The sequence below is a fragment of the Ambystoma mexicanum genome, chromosome 2q, assembly GCF_040938575.1.
Source record: "Ambystoma mexicanum isolate Mex_15411 chromosome 2q, UKY_AmexF1_1, whole genome shotgun sequence".
Classification (NCBI taxonomy): domain Eukaryota; kingdom Metazoa; phylum Chordata; class Amphibia; order Caudata; family Ambystomatidae; genus Ambystoma; species Ambystoma mexicanum.
The window spans coordinates 28,227,556-28,252,016 of NC_090924.1; the positions used below are offsets into that span (position 1 = coordinate 28,227,556).

General features: G+C 43.2%; 1 protein-coding gene across 19 annotated transcripts in view; it reads left to right on the top strand.

Annotated features, from left to right (window-relative positions):
* Positions 1-24,461, top strand: part of RBFOX1 (RNA binding fox-1 homolog 1) — a 1,014,010-nt gene that overhangs the window by 53,656 nt on the left and 935,893 nt on the right. Inside the window, exon 1 of one of the 19 annotated variants that reach the window (XM_069646789.1) lies at positions 8,326-8,495. The exons of the other annotated variants lie outside the window; for them this stretch is intronic. Within the exon in view, the coding sequence (XP_069502890.1) occupies positions 8,409-8,495 (87 nt within the window). The 5' untranslated portion in view covers positions 8,326-8,408. Of the gene's footprint in view, positions 1-8,325; positions 8,496-24,461 lie in introns of those variants that run through there. 19 annotated transcript variants of the gene reach the window in all.

Here is a 24,461-nt window from a genome sequence, read left to right on the forward strand (position 1 = left end):
TCCTCTACATCTGATGTACCCCCTCGCTTCTACTGTTCAGGAAGGAGCTCAAGACCCTCACCCTTAAGGAATGGCTCCTCCCTAACACTTAGGTCCACACATCCTCCACTCCACAACCTACCTTAGACGGGGCAATCTGACTGTTTCATTCTCTGTTTGATTCTAGATCCCTTGCTGACAAATGGCCTCCTCTCCCCCTTCCCTGTTTTAATGCCTCACACTCTTGTTTCTCTGCTTCCCTCACTATGTTCTTCCCCTATGATTAGCAAGTGCGTGGTTGCTTGTTGAAGATAGGTCTGTGCTCAATAAATATAATAATAATAATAATAATAATAATAATAATAATAAAAATAATAATAATAATAATAATAATGCTGGTAGTGGGCTCTGCTGAGGCCTATTTGAATTAGTTTGTATCTCTTGGAGAGGTAGAAGGTGGATTATTGTGAGACTGTTCCACATATGCCCATGTGCACGGTGAGACTGTGAGGAGGTTTTCACGGTTTTGAATTGGCAAGAGAGGTTGAGTAGGGTGAGTAAGTAGGTGTGACCTTTGTCCAGCATATGCAGAGCATCATCAGTAGGTTAATTTCATTCATAGAGTGCAATTCATAATCAACACTTCTATGTCAATGAGGTATCACTGTTTCCGAGGCAATCACATAGTCATGTAACTGATCTAATGTAAATTATTGACCTACTCTGACTAATCAGAAACGCGAAAAAACCTTATTCCAAAGGCAAACAAAATATATATATCGCAACCTGTGTCACCTTAAGCGGACAAAATGCTGGTCAATAGTTTTAACAAAATGTGCCCAACATTCTTAGCAAAGGCACTGCCTTCTTCAGGGCTTAATATCTAATCTTTTTTTTTCAATTGCAGAAATGGTATATCATATACTGTACATTCTTTCAAAAATAATTACAGACCAACATTATAGAAATAATGAAAGCAGTTGTTTTGCAAATGTTTGTAAGTGCATCCAATTTGTCAGGCTATCCCACATCATCTGTGGTGTGTGGAACCTGCTAGAGTCCCTCCCAATGATCTACAGCAGAAGAAACCTAACAGGAAAAGTGGGAACATTCTGGGTGTTGCTATCGAATGTCTCAGCTTGCTCCTGCTAATTTTTTCAAAGAGTCTAGAAAGAGAAAGGTCTCATTTTTTGTGGGGTCGATGTTATAAAGCTATACCTTTTAGTAGGAGAACACATTGATAGCGCATGCATGTCAAATTTCCTGTCGCTTTATGATTGAACTATTTGGAGTAAAGGTCCATGCAAAAAGGAAGCATTCTCCTTAAGGACTTTAGTGCACGGCACCCAACACCACCAGACAAACAAAGAAAGGTTGAACACGCCAAATATCACATATGTCATATCAGGAACAATATTTTAGAAATCAAGTTTGCTCACTTTTTGATTTCCATTTGTTACAGAGGAAATGAATCGTAGAAGTATAAATACATTTGATTTTTTGAATTTGTTCATATAATAAGATTATGAACGTTATCACTTAAGAAGACTGTGTAACCAAACAGGAACAACCACAGTTATTCAAACATTGCACTTGTGCACGTGGGAAATATGATGTCATTACTGTCTACTGAGATCAGCTCACCCAAATGACAAATGGCTCGGACTTGATCAATAGATAAGAGAATTTCCCTCCAAGGCATCTTCAATATTCTTGAAAAGTGGAATGCTAAGCAACAATGCACCCCATGTCACAATCTTCACAATCTACCACCATCGTGTGGCTGCACTTGTACTCTGCTCGTCTGAAGACAGGTTACTAGAGTAAAGCGCCCTTGAGTGCTGATTCAGACAATGACAGTGCAAAAAGCATATTGAGTTATCAATATTGAAGAGGGTGGTACCCTTCATCAGTGTTTAACTGTGCATCAGAAAACAGGCCTGAATCAGAAATCAGTATCGTACTGCAATCAATCCTTTATTGTTGCTCGGTAAAAGATTTAACCTTTAATGGACGGAGGGCGTTTTATCGCTTCAAGGGCAAGGATTCACATAGGCATTCCCAACAATTCTTGAATTAGTCAATTGTTCATCTACCAGAAATGTTGCCAGGCCGAGTACGGTAGTCGCCTGTCTGTTCCCATTTCCTTCCCACTCTCCCCCTCCCTTCCTTATCTATGTTTTAGCTCTTGCACTATCTGAAATCTCACCAGGCCGAGTACGGTCATTTTTTTCAACTTCTTATTGTTCATGGCCTGTAAGAATGTAATTGTATTTTCCCTTGTTCCCTCCCTTGCCTTGAAGCACTTTAAAACACAATGTGTATAGGCGCTATATAAATAAACTATCATATCATATCATATAATATCATATCATCCCGACTAAACCCTATCTGCTTCAGAGCTCTTTCGGGCCGGGAGGATAGCTCAGGGGCAACACACTCACCTTGAAAGCAAGATTATGTGTAGCAACGCAAGTTCGATCCCATAAATGACCAATAAAAATGTGCATCTTTTTCCCCGGGCAATAATAACACATATTATTACAGCATCTGGAAGCCGGTGGTGTCCAGAATAATGTGCTCTATACAAATGCGTTATTATTATTATTATTATTATTATTATTATTATTATTATTATTATTATTATTATTATTATTTCTGTCCAATGAGTGTTGCATTTTGTATTCATTTTCCCAGAATGTGTTTTATCACTTAAATAAACAGGTTTTACTTTCAAACCCCAGCTCAGATTCTATGCAAACGCGGATATCAGCCATTGCTTCACAAATAACATTCATGGTTCAACAGATGAGGGGCAGCTACGAAACCTGCGATGCCAAGCGCTGGCATCTCTCTGAGGGGCGGCGGGGAGTGTCAGTGCCTGAAATCTAAAGCCGGCAAAGGTGGGCAGCCATTAGCAGCAGGGGTCGACATGCAGCTGCCCAGGCAGAATTGGGCATTTGGATGGCAAGGCGCTTTTACACATGAAAACCAATTACAAACAACCTTTCAAGATGGACACCACGTGATACTAAATAACTGAAGATCAGCTCCCATCTTGTCAGCAGTTAGTTACCTGAAAAGGTAATGATGCAGGAGAATAATGTAGCCGGAACATGCTGGTAGTTGCAATCCGAGCCCTGCTATTTACAGCCATGCAGTTGCAGTGAGATCCTGGGAATGTGAAAGAGAGAGTTTTGAAGTTGCATCGCTGTCTGCCTCCCTCAAAGCTAATGTAATTAAAGATACATTCAGATGTCTCATTATGTATTATGCAGGATTCAGGGATCAAATCTACAATACGTATTGTAGTTGGAGGCCTTTGTCAGACCCGGGGAGGGTGTTGAAGGGATTGGTTTTGCACCGGGCATTACATGTTGAATATTAATACAATTTTCAGAGAACAGACCGAAGCATGTTGGATCAGTAAAGCAAATTGTTTGATTTGATTTAAAGTCAGGCTCCCCTGGGAGTCTGCTTTTGTTGAATATTAATGGGAGAAAATCAATACCTCTGTGAGTAATTTGTGTGGTGTAAGCAAGCTGAGCACAGATTCCAAATACCTGTGCTATGTACGAATCCTAATTGATGGGGGCGTGCCATGGATCTGCTATTGCTGTCCAGCTGCTAGTAAATGTCATCGCTCTGCACTGCTTTGGTCAACCCATGGCCATTCTGAATGCCAAGAACCTGGTGTCTTTACAGAGAATGTGCCAGGTTCTGATCAGCTGTCGCGGGAGAGGCACCCATCAGGCACACACAACAAAAAACACATATAACGTGTGGTTTAGAAGTTGGACCTTGTACTTTTAAATGCCATATGCATAATTTGTCTAAACCATGTGCATGTAGTCCAACCTAGAGGTGATTTAAAAGTTTGATGTAGCTGTCATGGAATCATGAATGTTGCAAGCCAGGTGTCTGTATGCAGTCCGCACACCTGTTATAGGCTCAATTATTTCAGATCAGATATATAAGGCCTGATTTACAAAGGTTTTTCAATGGCATTGCTCCATTCTAAAAAAGCTTTGTAAATCAGGCCCTTAGTCTGATTAGTTGCCACTCCACCATTCATAGAACAGTGGAAGGAGTCCTTCTGGCAGACAGGTATCCAGTCTGGGCCTTACATGAACTGAACTACTGCAACCCCCTCCCCAGAACTTCCGCATCTGCAATGAAAAGTGTAACGTAAGCAACAGAAATGCTCACTGCCATTTGTGGTCAAGTGGTCAGCAGGATCCATCCACAACCACTCCCAACCGCTTTAACAAGCTCCAAAATAAGCCATGCCCAGAAATCCGGTTGAAGTCATGAGTACGTTACGAAGGTGATGGCTACTGTGCAACGTCCGAGTGCTGCTTGCCACACACCACAGCATAGGGGTTGGACAGGATGGTCCACGCGGCATCAGAGATGTAAATGATGATGCATGGGGAGCCTTTTAACATTACTGTGCCTGATTCACACAAAGGGATAATCCCTTTGAAAAATGCTTTGTGAATCACGCTTTATTGCCATTTGACTTTAAATATGTTCGGATACGGGATATTATGTTTTACAATTCGTTTAAGCTGCTTTATGTCTTTTTAGTGTTCTACAAATGATTTACACTAGTAATTACTCACTTAGTCACACACTGGGCCTCATCACAAGTCCGGCGGTAACCGTGCCAGTAAAACCGGCAGGTTTCCACCGGACTTGTGAATTTTACAGGCTCCTGGCTTGCCAGAAACACCGGGGAATTACAACCACGACGTTCTGGGAAGTCACGCGCCAGTAATTGTAAATCACCATTTCCAATGGGAATGGGGACCACGGAAGCACCAGCACCGTTAATAATCTGACCCTGGTGGGCGGGACGGCACCCACCCACAGAGTCATACTGTGCCAGTCTAGCAACCATGGCGCTGGTAGGCTTTACAGCACGGTTGTGACCAGAACGGCATAGTTAGAATGATGCCCACTGCCTTTTCAATGTGCACAAAAATTCACAGGTTCTAGATGCTTCAAGTTACACAAACAAACGGTAAACTGACTTCTGGGACAAGTGCATGCACCTTCTTTCATTTTTTTTAAATAATCAAAACATTAAGTAAGAAAATTCTAATTTTTAATGGATAAGTATTAGAAATATTAAAATGCCATTCATGACCTCCCTTGCTACCATGTTTTGTTTTATTTCACTTTATTTCCGGATGAAACTGTCCAACTTTGTGCACCTCATTAACAACAGCAGAATGGACTTCGAGGCGCGAGCTTGAAAAATCAGCCCTATCTTGACGTGTGAGGGGGCAAAACTGTTTCCTTAACCACAATGAGCTTATTTAGGAATAATCTAATTTAGTCACACAGATTTTTTGGAAAATGACAAATGAAGTTAACGGAAACACGTGAAGATTTACAAATCAGAAAGGTTTTTTTATTTTTTGTTTTCAGTGGCAACTGCTAGTTTAAGCAATTAAAGACGAACGTATATAGGCTTAGAGTCTGGTTTAGTTTGCAGACTTTGGGCCTGGTATTTAACCCATTTTTCAATGTGATTGCACCATTAAAAAAGGCAAGATTGTAGTTCGGGAGGATATCTTGCGCTCACACCATACACTTGATCTAAGTTTTACATTTTTACAAGTCCAACATCATTTGACATTGAGATCTCAAATTTAAGAGATATAGGGAGTGTACATGGGCCTTGAGAACGACCGGTGGTCGAAACACGTGTCGGCTGTGTTCTTCTCTAGAAGAATTAAAAACATTCATAACGAAGGAACATTTGGAGTGACTTTATGAATAATGATGTTGGACTTGTAAAAATGTAAAACTTAGATCAAGTGTATGGTGTGAGCGCAAGATATCCTCCCTAACTACAATCATTTCTGTTTACTTGCTACAAGCTCTGTGGGAAGCTTGAGGGAAGATTATTACTTGCTGCCGACCTTTCTTTTAGGTTTTAAGAGTGGTAAATAGCGCATGCAATCCAATAGCGATCCCACAAAGAAACCACTAGCCCATTAAAAAAGGCATCAGTAAATCAGCCCGGTTAATGCTGCAAGGCCTAATGTCTATATGTAGCTATAACAGTTATTACCTGTCTGTTTAAGTGGATGCCTCTTTTTCACTTTCTCGCTCTTCTCTGTAACTCTCCTTCATTCTCGCATTGTGTTTTAAGTTTATTTTCCTCTTGCTCTCTGAACATCAACATCCATCCCTCATCCATTCTTCTATCAGTTCAACAATGTATTATTCTATGTCTTACTGTATACATGTATGTGACAATCACACAATCTGTGGGTCTATGTAGGTGTCATTTGTGTTTCGTTCTTTTTCTCTTGGCTATACAAAAGAAGGAAAGAAATGTGCACATATAAAGGGCCTGATTCACAGAACGTTTTCCAGCGAGGTTGCAACTTCATAAAACGCTTCTGTGAATCAGGCCCACCGTGTTTCAATTAGATGGTATAACATAGGAATGTGCTTTGGTTGATATGCCATCAGGGGCAGTCTCCTAGGGACCCCACAGCACTCGTTCTCTTAATATCAGAATGCTGTGTCCTGGACACCACTCACCCAATACCTGGCATCAGGATTAGGGCCTACCAAATACCTTTTTACCCCGCCTGGGCAAAATTGTCAGTGGTGATTGGCAGGGCACAAACCTCCCTCTCATTTATTGGTAATGTATGAGCGACAAGAACTGATAGATGCTTACTGTGTTCGCTGTCATTCTCAAGGCAATGAAATCCCTTGCTGCATTTTTTTTTATCTCTAATATTTATTTTCATAATATATGTGTGTTCTTTGAGAACTTCACATTTTTGTTACTTTGTGAACAATCATTTGCTTTTTGCTAATCGTATTTAGTATGTTATGTTGGTTTATACCACACACTGTACCATTGGTATGGTCTCCAGGCGCACTTGTGGTTCTGCAAGAAAGTGGGTTGGGTAGGTTAGTGGGGACAATGGGAGTTGGATAGAGGTTGTGCTGTTCTGTTGGTTCTTGCACAACCAGGAGGAACTGGTGTCTGCTTTCAAGGTGTGTTTGGATTGTGCACACTGGGGATATTGGGTCTCGAAGGGCAAAGTCCAGTGTCTTGGATTTTTGTTTGCTGCAGTTAGTTTTGTGGTGGATGTGTGCATTGTGCGTTTTTGTATACTGATCGTATAGATCATGTGAGGTAAGTGTGGGGTATGAATCGGTAGCCGGGAGGGTTTGTATTTGGTGTGCTGATTTAGTTTTATTTTTGAATCCAGAGTTTGTGCGTTGTCTTGGGTCCCCATTGGTATTATCGCCAGCAATAGTAGGTCAAAAGATCGACAACCAAAGGATCGAATGGTCAAAGGGTCGACACCAAAGGACCGAAAACAAAAGGATCAACCACTTTTTTTCCATAAACGAAAACCCCCCAGAAAAATGTAATTTAAAAAAAAAATTCGATCCTTTTGTTTTTGGTCCTTTGGTGTTGATCCTTTGACCATTCGACCCTTTGTAGTCGACCCTTTGACCGGACACCGCTGGCGATGCCGTGGCAACATTTAATACTGGACTCAATTCAAAGCTCCACCACGTAACTAACGTGTGCGTGTGACCTGGAGCAAATAATTTCCTCTTACACTTCCTTATCTGCTAAAATTGTGCGTGCATACAACTGGTATAGTTTACAGTGTGCACTTTTTTCGAAAGAGTCTCACAGTTTAACAAACTATAATGTTACACCAACTATAATAATAATATAATCACGCATATGCATAGCACAAAGTTTTTTGTGTCTTGGTTTAGTTATGAACATTTAATTTACTGTAGCACCTCATGATGAGAGTATCAAAGACTGATTTCACTTTTTGTGCTGTCAAACGTCCCTTGTCACTTCTGATGATGCAAGTACACAAGCAAATTAGGACGCCCTGACATATTGACGCACAGGTCCTTGCAAATTCTATAGCCGGCCTTGTGTGCCATTGCTCAGACTATGTTGTGCTGATTTTCCTATGTGTGCAAAACAGCGATTCTTGTAACCTGATATACTAAATATTTGGAAAGTGTTGAAGGCACGAGTATGATGTTTAGTGATGTCGCAACCAAACACCCTGTCCCCTTTCATTGGCCAACGACCCTTAAGGAGAACCTCACTCTAGATTAAAAATGGAAATGAATGAAGTGTAGGGCTGGCCAGTCTGCTCCGAAAATAGCCCCTTGCTTTTCAGCAGCCGTAGCTATGCAGCTGTTGTCTCTATCTGTTGTCTCCAATGAAAATTCTAATGCTAAGATTTGCTGAGGTCAACATCTTTCTCGTGCAGCTGATGTGGCCAGCGTCCTGTCACAAGTTATTTTGCGTTTGGCTTGGCAGTGTGGAAGGACTTGGCGTATAGATTCTTCCCTAACTTTCGATTGATGCGTCGCGTTGTAGCCGGAGCCGCGCAGTCACTTAAACCATGCTGTCTTCTCAAGGAGTCCTGCTTCATCCTTACGCAGTGCCCCTGATTGTGCCGGCGACCCCGTTCTTCACTGCCGTTGTTCAGGTAATGCAAGACTGCTTCCAACAAGCGACTTAACTCTGGTGCACTTAGTGTAATAATTGGAATTTCTATGGTTGAGAAAGCAAACACTTTTAATACAGGCAAAACCCCTCATGTAGTCAGTTGGAAGACAGTCGGAAATCAAAAAGATGGATCACCCTAATCTATGTATTGACATCTCTCATGGCTGAATAAATGGTGGAGTTGAGCTATATTTGCTTGTATCGATCGGCCTGCTGCTTGGCATTCATCCCTTCGCTGCATGAGGTTGACCAAAGGGCAGAGGCTTTTCTCTGCATTTCAGCTTTTCCGAGGGACTCCACATTCCCACGGCTGATCAGCTGACAAAGTAACTTATCATAATGTGGTTTGGTTAAGTGCTTTAGCACAGCAAATATGAGAGACATTAAAAATGCATTAATGCATACAGTAGGTTTCTCATGAAATGCCTGTGATTTCAGCAGCTGTTTCTGTCTCTGAAGAAAGGATGCCGAGCATTCGGGGGGCTTTTAATGGGTGCGGCTGCTCGGCACACTAAAGTGCCATTTATATGTTGTGGTGGGAGTGTTCAATAGGATATCTGTAGTTTGAGCTGAGAATATTGCACTGCAAACTCATATCAGTTCTGGTAAATCATAAAGTAAGCGCCAGCATTGAGTGGGGGATATCTGTTATTGTGCAGTACCATATTTTTGAACAAATATGAATGCAGAAATATTGTGCCAGCATCTATAATTCGTGCTTAGGCAAAAATCAATGCATGAACATTTTCTTTACTCCAGAAATGCTTTCTCAATATTTATGAATACAATTACTTACAGAAGAATATATTGAAAAGTATATTGAGGAAATAAAATCACAGGCTAAACGGTTGAATCGGTTCTTTGACGGAATAGCTTTGCACAATGTTGCGCTTCGGGGCGATGCGCCAACGATCACAGGGGCTCTGGTCTGTCTTCCTTATGTGCAATTTTGAAATATGTTTGAGAGGTGCCGAAAGCCTTTCATTTCATTAGCCTGAGCAGGCTAATTCCTTTAACACCACAGTTAGAGAAGCAGTGCAGGGCTCAGTTGAGGGCAATGCTGCCAGCATGGGCATGATCTAATAAGTCAGGGCAAAATCCGTTCATCTTGCAATGTCTGATGCTAGCAAATCACTTTTCATCAAGAGGAGCAGGGAGTGCATTGGTCTAGTTCCATGGTTGGCAAAATACAACAATATCCGGATATTCTTTCATTTACAATTATGGGCCTGAATTACAAAAAATTGGACGTTCCCATGTTAAACCTGGCTCTAAATGTCCATGCATAGCTTTCTTCCGGCCCCCTTTACATACACTTCCTTTCGTTCTCCTCTTTTCAATTTTCAATCATGCTTCCCTCTTCCTTCATACTTTTCACTGCCCTTTCCATCTGTTCTTTCTATCCGACTGCCGGCCCTTCCTGTGCCTTTCCTTCAATTCTGTAATCTTCCCACCCTTTTCTTTGATTCTTTCGTTCAGTTATTTGATTTTCGCACCATTCTATTTTAAATTATTCGGGTTTTCACGAAAATAGGACATTGGGGAAATATGCTACACACATGTACCTTTTAAAACTTAATTTGATCAGCTTATAATCGCCACATGTCTTGCACATAGGACATTTCCCAGTGGTCGATGTGGGCGGGAGTGGTTGGGAGAGGTGCTCCTCTACTTTTGAAAATTAAATTTGACTGTTCCTATACTTTTATTTTAAAAATAAACTATTCCGTAATGGTTCTGTTTTCAAATAAATGTGTAGGAAGCAGTTGGAACTTACACAGTACTGAACATTCCCTTAACAACCAGCAAATTTTGTCCCCTGGGCTCCACGGCACCTCAGAAGGAGAGCTGAGTTTGGCAGGTGGGTAGGGGGATTGTGCAACAAAGGCATTTAGGCATTTTTAAAATGCCTTTGTTGTACAACCCCCTTTGCCCCTTCTATCCACCACTTGCCAAAATCAGCTCAACAGACCAAAACAAACAAACACACACATGGCCGCATTCACACAGCAATCACTCTATCATTCAACCTGAGCATCCATCACCATACACTCACTCATAACACAAGCATACACGCATCCATACACATGTTTAAATTAAAAAAAAATGAACATAAACGTACCTTCTGCATTGGCCTGCGTGTGGGTGCTTAAACGCTGTGCTCCAGGCTGCTCTGCAGTATGTGCGAGGAGGCGGAGGAGCTCCCCCTCGCACATACAAACATGCAGTGTCCCAGCCAATGAGCTATGAAATGCTGGTGAAGCAAAACGCCCCAGCCTTGCATGGCTCAGGCTTGGCTCAGTGAGCATGTGCGGTTGGGGAGCTGAACAGAACTGTCAAAGGGAAATAGTGTTTCCCTTTGACAGTTCAGCCAGCCCAGGAGCACTTCCTCAGCTGGAAAAAGCAGCTGAGGGAGAGTTCATTGTTTCACTGGGCTGGCTCCTTTGCTCCTCCATAATGGGTGAGGGGGCCAATGGGTGGGCGTCCCATTGCCATTATGGATGAGCCGCCAGGCTCAGACTGGCCTATAGGGCAATAGGGCAATGCCTGTACCAAAAATGAAAAATGCTACTGTGGGCCTGTCAAAATGGACCAGCTGTTTGGCCAATGTGGGACAGTTTGATGAGTTACTTCACTATGCAGTTAGTAATTTTGACCATTGTTGCTGAATAAATTTTCTTTAAGTATGTACTTATATTTTAACACAAAGCACCCCCGTTGGTACCATTCAAACAGTTTGTGACTAAAGGAATGAATATCCATTTACAACTGCGGGCCACTTTTTAATTGATGCCTGAAACAGTTTCATGCTTCAGCCTGACCATGTGAGGTGCCCCAGCCCATGTCTTCCAATCTAAAATATACATAAAAAGTAAAAATGTATTTTCTTTTTTTTTTTACATTTCATGTTGGACATCACAGCCAACCAGGGATGCGGCCGCAACTCCCTGCGCAGGCTCGCCCCACAGTTTGAATACCGCTAATTTAGGGGTTTATATGGTGCTTCAGAGGGGTCATGGCGATGGGGTTTTTGGGGAGCAGGGACAGGCAACCAGGTTACCTAGTTCCACTACTTCTTTTCATCCACTTCGACCACTGACAGTCCCTGGCCTGTGTACTTACATGATCAGTATCGCCTGTCTCTTACACGATTCACTCGACGCCAGCAGAAAGAATTGCAAGTAAGTGACGCGACGCGATGTCGATGTCAATGTTTATTATGTTGTTCAGTTTAGTGCTCGGATTTTACTTGAGCGTGTGACGCTTTACAAATGATATAGGTGATGGTTTTAGTGTCCAAATGGTGATGTCTTTAGTATCCATTTTGTAGAGCGGCCTGCACAGAGCTTGGGTCTAGTCACTGCTGAAGAAATCTCCTCCAAAAATACAGACACGAATGAATACTTTTGAAAAGTGCACAGATTTGACTCATGCATCGAATCGAACCGAGACCTAGTCCCTCATGCGCATGTCTGCGGGTTGGAAATTATGTCTGAATATCACCCCTGCAACAGTTTTACAGCTTAAAGTGTATTCCATTTTTTAAAAAAGGTTCTCAGAACATTTGAGAGCTCCATCTTCTCCTCCACCCAAAGAACTCGCCACCTCTGAAGTCATCATGGGTGCTAAAATAATGGAACACGATACAACAGAACACAAGCTTTACAGGATCACACTTTCGCCTTACAGTTTGACCTAGCAAAAATAATTATGCCCTAGTACTTTTTCATTGACACGGCTCCGTCATCCGTCATTTCTGTTCAGAGATTGGGTGTTATATGTTTATTTATGTTTTCTTAAGGCAACGTGCCAAGGAACGTGGCAACAGCAAATCATACACAGTGGAACGCAGATCCCAAAAGTTCAAACGGAATTCAAGGACTAAAATGGCCACAGCCGTGTCAAATGACTAGCGGTTGTTGTTAGCCAACATGTGCTGAAGTGGTTTGTTGTTGTGAGTTCTTGCTGTCTCCTCGCCAGGGAGAGACTGGGCCCAAATCCGGATTGTGGATACATTCTTGCCCTGTTTTTAATTGCAAAAAGTGCTCTCTGTTGAGAAGGTCTTTCATAGTGAACTGTGCTATAATATTTGGAAGGCGGCATGCAGAGTAGGACATGTGCTTTTTAAGGCACAGTGGGATTTTCTATTCCCCAGCGCGCTCCATGGAATGCATTGAAAGACTACAGCACAGTTATTGAACAAGACAGACTTTCTCCCATGAATAATGAGATATAATCTGCAACGTGGCCTACTTGTGCTGAGATTATTTACATAATTCTTTCTTCATAGCTATCATTTATTAGGTGCAGCCATATAAGTTATTGGGCCACATTCACAAAGGGTTTTTGAATTGTTTCTTAGTACTTAATTAATATGATATAACTAGGGGGAGGAAAGATAACTCAGGGCAATGCGTTTGTCTTGGAAGCAAGACAACGCAGCGCAACACAGTTTTGAATCCCAATCCCATGCTTAGAAACCACTCGCTAGTATTACGTGCGTTTTAAAAGAACAATTATAGGTAGGCGTGTGCAGTCTTTTTTCTTCTCTGCTGGCATAATTATGAGAAGTATCTGACCTCCAAACCATGTGAAGGTGAGAAGTTTCCCATATTTGATCAGTTACATCAATCGTGGGAAACCGTTGACCAGAATAGCGTCTGGTCTTGTCAACTCACAGTCCTGAGTTCGAAATGGCTGCTGCATGTGGCACGGCTTGAGGACAGGTAGTCCTTTCCTCTAGCCTGGTCCTCGGTGATGGACTGAGTACTGGTGTTGGAACCCACTGTAGAGTAGTGGTATGCTGGTGACGGTTGTTGTTGAATACAGGGGTCGAGGCAGAGTGATATTCTTCACAGCATGCCCCGGCCTGCCCTCTCAAGTCGATGCTTCTGTTGCAGGAGCTTGCTGCTACTGTCATTTGGATGCCTGATATCGCCTGGCACTACATGCCTAGTGAGAGCGATTTTGGCTGTTGATTTTCTTGCTGATTGACCAGAAACACTGAAGACTTTGGATTTTGGGTCCTTGAGGTGTTGAGGTATCACAACAGGGGGCTAGATGTTCATTACAAAGTGTGCACTATACTATACGATATGATAAATATGCAAAATCATTTATGTAACAAATGAATCTAGGTATTGTTCCCAGCACACCTGAACATTTTTGGGCTAGTCCCAAGTCATTGTAATGGCCCTGGTGTATCCAGGGAGCAGGTTAACCCTTGCACCTGCTCCAGTTATAGATCTTGCCTGAGTTTGAGGCACCTACATTGATGAGGTCAGAGCATTGGTTCTGCTTCCTGTTTATAAGTTATTACTGACTATAAAAGAAGAAAGCAAAACCTATGTTCGGACCTCATAAATCTAGGAGCCCATTCAGCTGAGCCCATAAAGGAGAGGAAGCGGGAAAGAGTGAGATAGATGCAAGCAGGTGCTTGAATTATGCTACAGCTGCAATAAATACTGAAATTCTTGTTTATCAAATGTCTCTTCAGTCCTTAGCCAAGTTGAGCCAAATTTGCGACCTCTCCAAGTGGGGCCTAGAGCTGAGTTGCCTGAAGAGCCCATGCTTTCCACTGGAAGTCCACCTACTAAGAATGTACTAGTGACAGCGGTGGTGCATGAGAGTGTTGGAACTGGGAAATCGGTTGATACTTGGAGGATTGAGAACACACTTAACCCCAAACCCTTAAATCCACCTGATCTAGCTCCCGGTTCCAGTTCTTTGAATCATTCTACTTCTAATGAATGCTTTAGTTTTGGGGTACCAAACATCCAACCTTGAATGATCCTCACCCTCCAGTCTACTCAAATGTGTCAGTCTGCTTAGGAAACTGCACTTTGTACAGGTGCATACACCTCCTGTATACCCTAACCACGAGGCTGAATCTGGCATTGATATTAGAGGAGAGAGCTCAAAGGTTATGTTATGTGGTCTTGAGCCACGCATTGCTGCATTGCTGCCACTTGCGTGGTCTCTTGGCACTCTGGCGGATCTGCAATGGAAGGAGGGTTGTAGGCATTTGTTAGTGGGATTGAGAGGGAGAAGAGCAAGAGAGATTTGATGTGCTGTTGGTAGCTTCAGTTTGGAGAAAACAGGTCAGTGAGTGTTTGTGCATTTTTGGTTGGCAGCCATCATGTGCTGTTGAGGTATGATTTTGCATGGGTGCTTTGTGTGAACTTGTGTTTGGTTTCATGTTGGGTATTGTGAAGTGTTTGGTTTGTGGTGTAATAGGGGTGGGGTTGCGTTTACTTCAGAGTTTGGGGGTGAGTATGCAGAATATTGAGTTTTTTAGTATGGTTAGTTAAGTGCAACACATTTCTTACCCCCAAAATACAGTTAAGTGCAACACTTTCCTATCCTCAAAAATCTATCCAAGTGTGGCACATTTCCTACCTGCAAAGTACAGCTGAGTGTTATACATTTCCTACCCCCAACAATCCACATAAGTGTGGCGCGTTTGCTACCCCGAAAATACAGCTAATTGAAACACGTTTCCTATCCCTGAAAATCCATCCAAGTGCAGCACCTTACCTATCCACAACAGTCCATCTAAGTATTATGCATTTCCTTCTCCCAAAGGCGCAACATATTTCCTCTCCCCAATAATCGATCTAAGTGAGACACATTTCCTTCCCTCAAGATACAGCTAAGTGCAGCGCACAGATGACTACCAGTAAATCTATCGGACTATATAGGGGGTGAGGCAGGTAAAATACACAGTGTTATAATATGATGGTGGTAATGTAGATGTAGAAGTGGCAGGGCTTTAAATGAGCACAGTGATGTTGTGTTCACCACCCGTGCCACCTATATCTTGGCTGTAGGTGTAGGGTGCTTCGTCGGGTGTCCATGGGCTAACAGGGGCAGACAGGGAGGTGGAGCTGCCTCTGAAGGAGATGCACTTTGCCTCTCACCCTTAGCCAGATGGCTGCTCGGGAAAGGCTGCCTTAGGAGGGCTATAGAAGTGGGAGATGTCCTGATATTTGCAGGAGCACAGACCCAGTCAGGGGCACTGTGGGTGGGTTCATGTGTAGGTTTAAGGGTGGTTTCAGGGGCAAGGGGGAAAGGGACACAACAGGAAGCAGGGGAAGGAGTTAGGAGTAGGGGCTAAGGGGGGAAGGAGTTGGATTGGGACTTCTGGTAGCAGGAATGATGAGGAAAGAGATGGGCAAATGGGCAGGGGAGTCCAATGCTTAGCGTGCAGGTGGGAAAAGCCTGGTGGCCCAGAACTAAAGATGGCCCAGCCATACACAGAGGGGACTCTCTGGGACAAACGACTATTCTGGTCACGTGCAAAAGCGTGGACCCAAACAGGGGGCACAGTGGGCAGGTTCAGAGGAGGGAATAATGGAAGGGCTGTACAGGGTCGTGCAGCAATAAGGGTGAAGAGCAAGGAAGCAGGCAATGGTTAAGGGAAGTGAAGCGCTTACGTGTTTGCAGTTGTGATTGTTAAAGAACCATTTTAAAAGTTCCCTGAAGTTTAGGCGGTTCTCTGTTGTTCGTATTTCCTTTGGACATGAGTTCCATAGTTTTGCTGCTATGCAGGAGAACACTGATCCTCAAAAGTTTGTTTTGAGTATTGTTTCATTCAAGGTGGATGTCATTACTGGATCTTAGTGTTTGTGCTGGTTTGTAGATCGTGGATATTTCCTGCATGGGTTTCAATCCTTGGCCGTGGATCACTCTGTGTGTTATGCACAGTGTTTTGAAGAACATTTGCTTTTCGACTGTCAGCCAATACAGCGTTCCCAGTACCGTTGTGATGTGGTCTCTTCTGGTGAGTTTAAGGAGTAGTCCTGCATCTGCGTTGTGCAGCCATTGTAACTTTCACAACCGGCATTCCCAGGTAGATGCTGTCGGTTAAGGGTCAATCAAGTCCCTTCTACAACCAGTCGGAGCAAGTGTAATTTGGAGTCTTAATACTTAAATACTAGCCCTTGGGATGGCTTTTAGGTAATAGACGAGAATGTGTTCTCAGATAGCCTGCCATACCATCACCTGCATCATCAGCAGGAGCAAGTACCAAAGTGGGCTTTTGACCTAAAATGTCTGGTGTCAGAAATAAAACAATGTATGTGAAGATCCCTGCTTAATGCCAGTGAGAAGACTAAACATTCCGTGCTATCCTTGTAAGACCAGAGAATATCAATTTGCCTAAACCCTCTGTTCAAGCATCATATGACACGACAGAGCATGTCCAAGGTAAGGCTGGTGATGGGCAAAGTAAGGGCAAAGTAAAGGAAGCAAGGGTGTAATAACCAAAATTAGGTTATAATTAGCATAAGAGCATCAGAAGAAACCAAAATAGCGAATGTTGGCAAATCATGTACCTGGGAGTTTAGGGGTTTCCATGGGATTATTGCCTTTAGTCAGAGACAAGGTAGAGACAAATTAATTTTAACTGCAAGCCAGCCGCGAAGAGGAGAAATCATAGCCTCACATTGCAAAGAGGAGAGTGACACACGTACAATTGAATCTGAGTGTAAGACTGACGGGCACCGATGTCTGCTTGTGCTGGTTTAGATGGAGTGAAACTGTGTTAAAAACCTGTGATCTAATGGATTTTCCCAAGGATAAAAGTAACATGACGTTGTGGAATACCCCAGAACCTCCGGAACACGGAAATTGGGCTGGGCTGGTAAATAAGGTTTACAGATGGCTAAGCAGCAAGCTCTGCAAGTCATGAATTCTGACCTTAAATTTGTGAAGAGAAAGAGAATAAATGAAGATGATCCGTGTGATAATGCTATACCCATCAGATGTGGGGCATGACGTCTGATACCTCTTATCAAAAAGGCTAATCCTTTGGTAAATCCTATCTGTGGAATTAGGCTAATGTTACTGGATGGCTCCATGAATTTTACATAAGAAATCTAGGAAGATTCTGTACTCTGGTGTCCTTAGGGCAGCGGCCCAATTCAGATGAGCCAGTATCTGAAGGTTTAACAATGCAGAGAATGCTAGGGGGCCTGCACGCGCTTAATCTTTAGCCATCGACACATTAAAAAAGCCCAGCAGCAACTCACATTTTGTCTCTAGCTGCAACTACATCAGTTACATCAACAGCAATGCTTTTGCTTGCACCATTCATTTTGTGGCTAATATTTCCCACAATTCTCATTGCAGGTACAACTCTTTGCAAACAATACATTCTCAATGTAGTTCACACATATGCTAAAGAACAGAGCAGTACAACCTGCTTTCTGAAATGCATCACTTGTTAAGCATATTGTGCATACCACATGTGAAAACTTTATTGCTGGCTAGAGCACATATATTAGAAAACGTGCATAACCACATTTTCGTATTTGCGGATATTCCTCCACCCCTAATGCAGAGGTATGTAGTGTGAGATGTACAACAAACACACTGTACAGTTAAATGATAATACATAATTAAATAGATTCGTTTGTGGCCTCCACCAACCCACTATTAATTTCTCCCCAAAAACAAAATTCACAAAAACAAACTTATTCGTTTTAATACATGTAATTGGTAATTCATTCTCTGTGTTTTAATTTGAATATATGTTTGGATCAAACATCAAACCAAGGGATGAATCCAGATTCTTCTAGCCACTAGGACATAGCTACTTATCACTCCCCGGACAGTCAAAGCATAACACGTGTGGTGGAAGGGATGTACTGCCTAGCTTGCTCCCTGCAGTTAAAGGCATCTCTATCATTCTTTTTTGACCAGGAGGTATTGTGTGAAGAATTGACTTCTGCCCTGCAGGAGTACAAGGCTTAGTATGGGCTAAAACACCCGCTTCGCCCTCACACTTCTACAAACCAAGCGCCAACACAATCATAAAAGTAGAAAAGGTACAGTCAAGAGATATACCTCCTTTGTTTTTTGTGGTAACGTAACATAGGCCAAGGGAAGGCTGTACTCTTAAAATGGGTGTGAATGTGTTCAGTAGCAACCCGAACAACAAGGCATAGCAGTCTAAAATAAAGAAGGGTCCAATCAAGGTACTATACAAATATATACTTTAATAAGACACACCATGTATAATACTAACAAACTAGAAAACAATGTAGACACCCGCCCATGTAGCAGAAACACAGAATATGCACAGATAGAAGCGATGCAGCACTCTGGGTGATGGGACAATGGGGGTAAAGGCATTTAAAGACCACAAGGTTCAAAAGGATATTTTTTCTCTAGGGCACAAAGATGGTGCAGGGGGTGGGAGGCACATATCAACCAAATATCTTCTGTAAATGTCTTGGGGGTTTGACAGCATCGACCCAAGGTTCTCTGCATTGACTGCAATGCCATCTCGGGTCGCAGGTGCGGCAGCCATGATGGTCCAGCACCAATCTGGCACCAAGGCAGGGTCCAACAGAAGGGGTGCTGCAGTCACAAAGCATCTACTCGATCTGTGCGGATCGGGTGGTTACCAGGTCTGTTCCGTGGTCAAAGATCGACGGCAGTCAGGCTGGGACCAAGATGCCCAGGTGAGTCAGTTCGATGCTAAGCCTTGGAGGTTGCAGTTTGGGGAACACCAGCATTGGGTCAGTTGTCTCACAGGGGAAGCAATGATGAAGATAGTGTTTTGGGTGGTGACGCAGGCATGGCAGCAGTACTTTGCAGTTCGAGCCGAGGCAATAACATGCTTTTGCTGGCATGGGGCAGCACCAAACACTGTCAGCTGCGGGTGGCAGTTAGGAGAACAATGGACTCTGAAGGGCAGAGTTGACAGGTCCTGCTGGATTGCTTGGCAGTAAAGTGTGTGTGAATCACGGTTTGAAGCGCATCGTCATCGGCAACAGGGATCTCTACTGTTCTGGCTTCAAGGTGCTGTGAGTCTCACTCCTGGGTCTTGAGGGCCAATTTCAGTACATTCTTAGGCTACTAAATATGGGGAGGCTGACATCCACCTTCAAGGCACCTTCAGCATGATGAGGTCCTAGGCACGGTGTGGCTGCAAAGAGGCAAACGTTTGGTCCAGCAGCAGTGTTCAACCTAATGGTGCCTGTGGATGGTTATGGAGCAGATCATGCTTCTGCCTTGGAACCTCTGCCTTCACCCCACAACTGGAGACTTTAGAAAGGGCTGCGCTCTCAGCAGGATCCAACCAAATCTTCAAGATGGTTCAAGATGAGTCTAGATGATTCAAAGAAGTGGCAGGAGATCGCTTCTTTTATAGGTAAGCGTTCCCAGTGGACGAAAGCTAGCCTGCTTTAGGGGTCCCGTTCCTGCTCTTGAAATGAGTGAACTTTGCCTTTATAATGCACACACAGAGTGCCTTGCTCCAGTGGAAGTGAAGGGGACAGGAACAAGAAGGAGTGCGCAGACCCCTCTCTGTCTCATCCCTACTACGCCCCCTCCCTTCTCATTAGGATCAAAGGCCTTTGGAAATGCAGTCCCCTGGTGTAAGGCCTGGCTCTCTGTGAATGGGTGTGCCTTTTGGTTTCTGTTCCCAGGCCAGTGTCCTGTGGAGTGGCTGTTCTTGGGGACAGAGTGTTACCTGCCCTTTACAAAGGGACACAGAGGATCAATCCCCCAAGGGTAGTCCTGTCGTTGGACAGTGGCAGGCCGTGTCTGGGAGGAATACACATAATCCTTTCACAGTTGAACTGGGTCCGTCCACAGCACTGACACAGGTGCAGAATCAATTGAATGTGGCTGGGATAACTTTGAGAGATGCTGGCCACCATACCCTAACTAATGTATGGCTTATATTTACAGTTTCATGTGCCAGGACAACATCTTCAGGGTTATGTCGTTTTTGGAACAGTGGTGCACAATTTAAATGCAGCCCCTTTGCTGTATAGACTTTTGTGAAACTGCAGCTGTCAAGCGGTCTCTTGCGACCTCTGAACTTGCTCTGTGCCACTGGTAATGCAGGTGCTGGGAATCAGGATACTGAGGCAGCAAGTCACAAGTACACCCTATGTTTTTGGCATAGAACCTATGAAAGGATATTATTATGAGCATATTTCCCATTCAGTGATGGCATTTCCCACATTGTTTTATAATTTAATAAAAATAATTAAAAAAAGCCAAGGCTTTCACACCCTTGATAGATGGTAATTTGTCACAAATTGGTTTTCAAGAAATCCTTTTGGCATATAGTGTTTCGTGGGAATAATGTTCTGCATTTTTTTATCTTCAGTTTCAGCTGTTTTCAGCAGGAAACAATACCACATATCCAGAGCACAATTTACTCTATTAAAATAGCTTGCAATTACAATACCCACAAACACCAATTTTTGAGAATTTAATGGCACATGCCAAAAACCTTGTGAAGTATTTTGAAGTATATCTGTCATGAAATGCGCAATGTTTAAGTCCCAAACTTTGCAATCCCTAGTGCAGACCTTATGCACTTTGAAATTGGAAGGTGAATAGGTCCTGCTGGAAAGGAAACATGATATTTTCAGATTATCCTCATAAAACGTCTCAATGACACCCTAGGCATCACAGACTGGGCACTGTTGTGGCTGATCTCCTTCCTTTCAAACAGAGCTTCATTGGGCAATTGGGCCATTTTCTCTCCTCCACCTCAGTCTCCATCTGTGGCGTCCCTCAGGGCTCTATCCTATCCCCTTGGCTCTTGAACATCTACCTGGCCCCTCTGACTCACCTAATCTCACCTTTCTCCCCTCATTTCTAGTGTTATGCACATGAGACACAGCTCTCTTTTAAGCTGATTCCCTCTAACACCTCCTCCTCTTCCCTCATACCTGACTGAATGACTTCAGGCATGGTTCTCTTCCAATGATCTCTGCCTTAATGCCAGTAAGACAGAAATCCTTCTCATTGGGACACCTGCTCCTTGTTCCCCCCACTCTCGGGCCTGACTCCCTGGGTCCTCTCCCCTGACCCACTTGTGAGGCAATAAACCTTGGGATCATCTTTGATTCTTTCTCTCCACACATCATGGACCTTGCCAAGAAGTCCAATTTTCAGCTGCACTTCCTCAGGGGCATTCTACCTTTCCTCGCCTTCCCCCAGAAGCTCAACATTTCCAGAGTCCTGGTTCTCTCTAGGTTAGATAACTGCAACAGCCTCTTCCTTAACCTGTCTCTTTCCTCCCTTTGCCCCCCTCAGCTAAACCAGAATAGTACTGCAAGACTTACCCTTGGCCTTAAGCCCAAGGAGCACACCTCTCCAGCCCTAAAATCTTTCCACTGGCTTCCGGTGACAGCATGGATCAAATTGAAGACCCTCTGAACCACCCACACGCTATCTGGGGCTTGGGACCTCTTTACATCCAGCTTTCCCTCCTAAATACCTCTGAGTCAGAGTCTTTCGGTCTTCTGACTTCAAATCTCTGCAGGTCAAATGGTTCTCCAAGTAGAGAGTGGGAGGTAGATCCATTTCCTTGGCTGACTCCTCCCTCTTCAACGACCTCCCTACCCCCCTTAGATTTGAGTCAGATCTTCTTAAATTCTGGAAATTTCCCAAGCCTTACCTTTTCTCCTCTTCCTTCCCTCTCCCCTTCCCTTAAACTCTGCATCTGCTGCTGCGGCTGGGGCCTGGTCCCTTCAGAGTCATACAGGGGTCAAACCAACCCCTACCAGTCCCCCGAGCATCCTTTGCCAGCACATGCTCTCGGGATGCCTTCCCGTACTAGCCCAAATTGGCCCTCCCTGTCCACTGCACTCATCCCCCCACTTGCATCATTGGCCCACCCAGCACTTTCCAACCCCCACCCTTGGGGGTACCCTACTACTGGACTTATCTGTCTACCCCATCCCCATGTACTCACCACCTTGTCATGTACTTGCATGATAGGATTGTCACAATGCCACTATAACCGTTTTAGTTGTTCTACTTTTTTGATGCCTGGAAACACCTGTGTATACGGTCCATACACATGTCCAATAAAGAAAATAAATACAATTGCACACAGAATCCATGATATTTATGTATAGTACTCTAAGCTATATTTGAATACTTATATGTTAGTGTGTCAAGAAGTGTGGCTGTACAATATGATATTCAGACATTCTTTAATTGAGGTTTGGCATGTGAGTTATCTCTGTAGTAAATTGGAATAACATTTTTGAAATCTTCGGTATTCCAAATCAAAGGCAATGCATAAATATAGAGTGAATCATGACATGATGGGTCCACCAATATCACAACATACTGAGCTCTGCTGAAAGGTGAACTCTGTAGATGACTATTCCAGCAACCAAAACGCTGCCTCTCATTGAATAATCAGTGTCAAGCTCCTACGCGAAACTAAACACTGCTAAGACAAAAGTCATATGAGTCATCTTCCATGGGAAGTCTATCAAGCACGCTCAAATATAAGCTGGCTCCTAGAAACGGAACTTCATGGTTCTATTCTCAGCTCAAATAGAGCACTTAGTCGTGTGGCTTCATCCTTGATCACAAACTTTCCTTCAAGACCTACATTGTAAAGGAAGCTCAGACACCCAAGTACCAGCTCACTCTCTTTGGAAAATCAAGCCTTTCATCCCCACCACTGAGATCTGTACTGATGTTCCAGGTCCTGGTACTACCCCATTTGGATCGGGCCATACTTTCCTAACCTAAGTTCTCAATCTCTTCCTGGACCCTCTGGAAGCAGTCCAAAATGCAGCCACTTATTATACATCTTAAGAAATAATTCTTGCATACATCTCCATGACACAGATTTGGAATAGCTATGCCCCTTCTGGCTGCTCAGGCTTTATGTGGTAAAATGAATCTCATAAAAGTATCCCCTGTTTTATTACCAACCCTTTTTCTGTTTTTTAACGTTCTCCGCTTTGGGTCGCTTTAGATTGTTTTGTTGTCAGCGGTGTGTACACTTATACAAAAAAATGAAGATCCGATGGTATACAGCAGTGTGCATTTTCTAGATATCTTCCTCTGTTAATAATGATAATGATGTGTTATTTATATAGCGTCTTTATCCAATACTATGCATCCCTCCTTATTTTATAAAGGTTCACTAGCTTTCAGCGATCAAGGATTGCTTGCAATATTGCTTAGGTTTAAGTGCTATAATTTTGTAGGTCAGTCTGACTCCTGATTGTCTTCTGGTTATATGGTATTTATTTGGATGACATGCTTTCGCAATAAGACCGCTTGTTCATCTAAAAATGCATATTTGATTTAGGGGTGGGGTAGCAGTGACATGGATTACTTATATGGATGATACAGTCCTACTGGACCGCACCCCCCCCCCCCCAGGGTCTACAAAGAGCGAATGACACACTGGCTCTGTTTGCGGACACACACGGATTGAATATTAATTATGCAAAGACCAAAGTTATGCACATTCGAGGTTTAGCTGTTACATTAGTGGTACTAAATTAAAGCTGGTTTATACCTATGTATATCTTGGTTTACCATTCTATAGTGCCCCCTTTTCCGCACAATATTACACACCTATTAAAACTAAAGTGATGCATCGATGGTTGATACTGAGGGGTTTTATCAAAAGAGTGGGAGGATATTCTGTTGAGGGATTACTGGAAGTGTATACTAAGGCTATTATTACCTGTATTTTATACAGGCTAGGAATTATTGCAGAAAGGCATTTGAAGTGGCTAGATAAACTAGAAGGGAACATCCTGAGATCTCTCCTAGGATTACCGACAACCGCTCCTTTAGCTGCCGTAAGGCTGGAACTGGGTACTACCTCCTTGCAAACCAATAGAAAACTGCCTTGAAGCAAGTCATTTTTAAAAATAAATCAAGCAACAAAAACAGCTCAACCATCTGATATCATTTTGATGAGCAAGACCCATGTGCATTACCATAGTGGTAACAATGCATATATATATGCACTTTATACTGTCTCTACGCTACTTACTTAGCGAAGAAATTAATCTCGCTTCCAGGCACTTTATAACAATGGTAAGATGCACAAGCAGTTACTTGCTGGCTCTATTAATATTTTTGACAGAACACATGGGACCATCATATGGCAAAGGAGTTACTAGAAGTTACCACTAGAAACAGATGT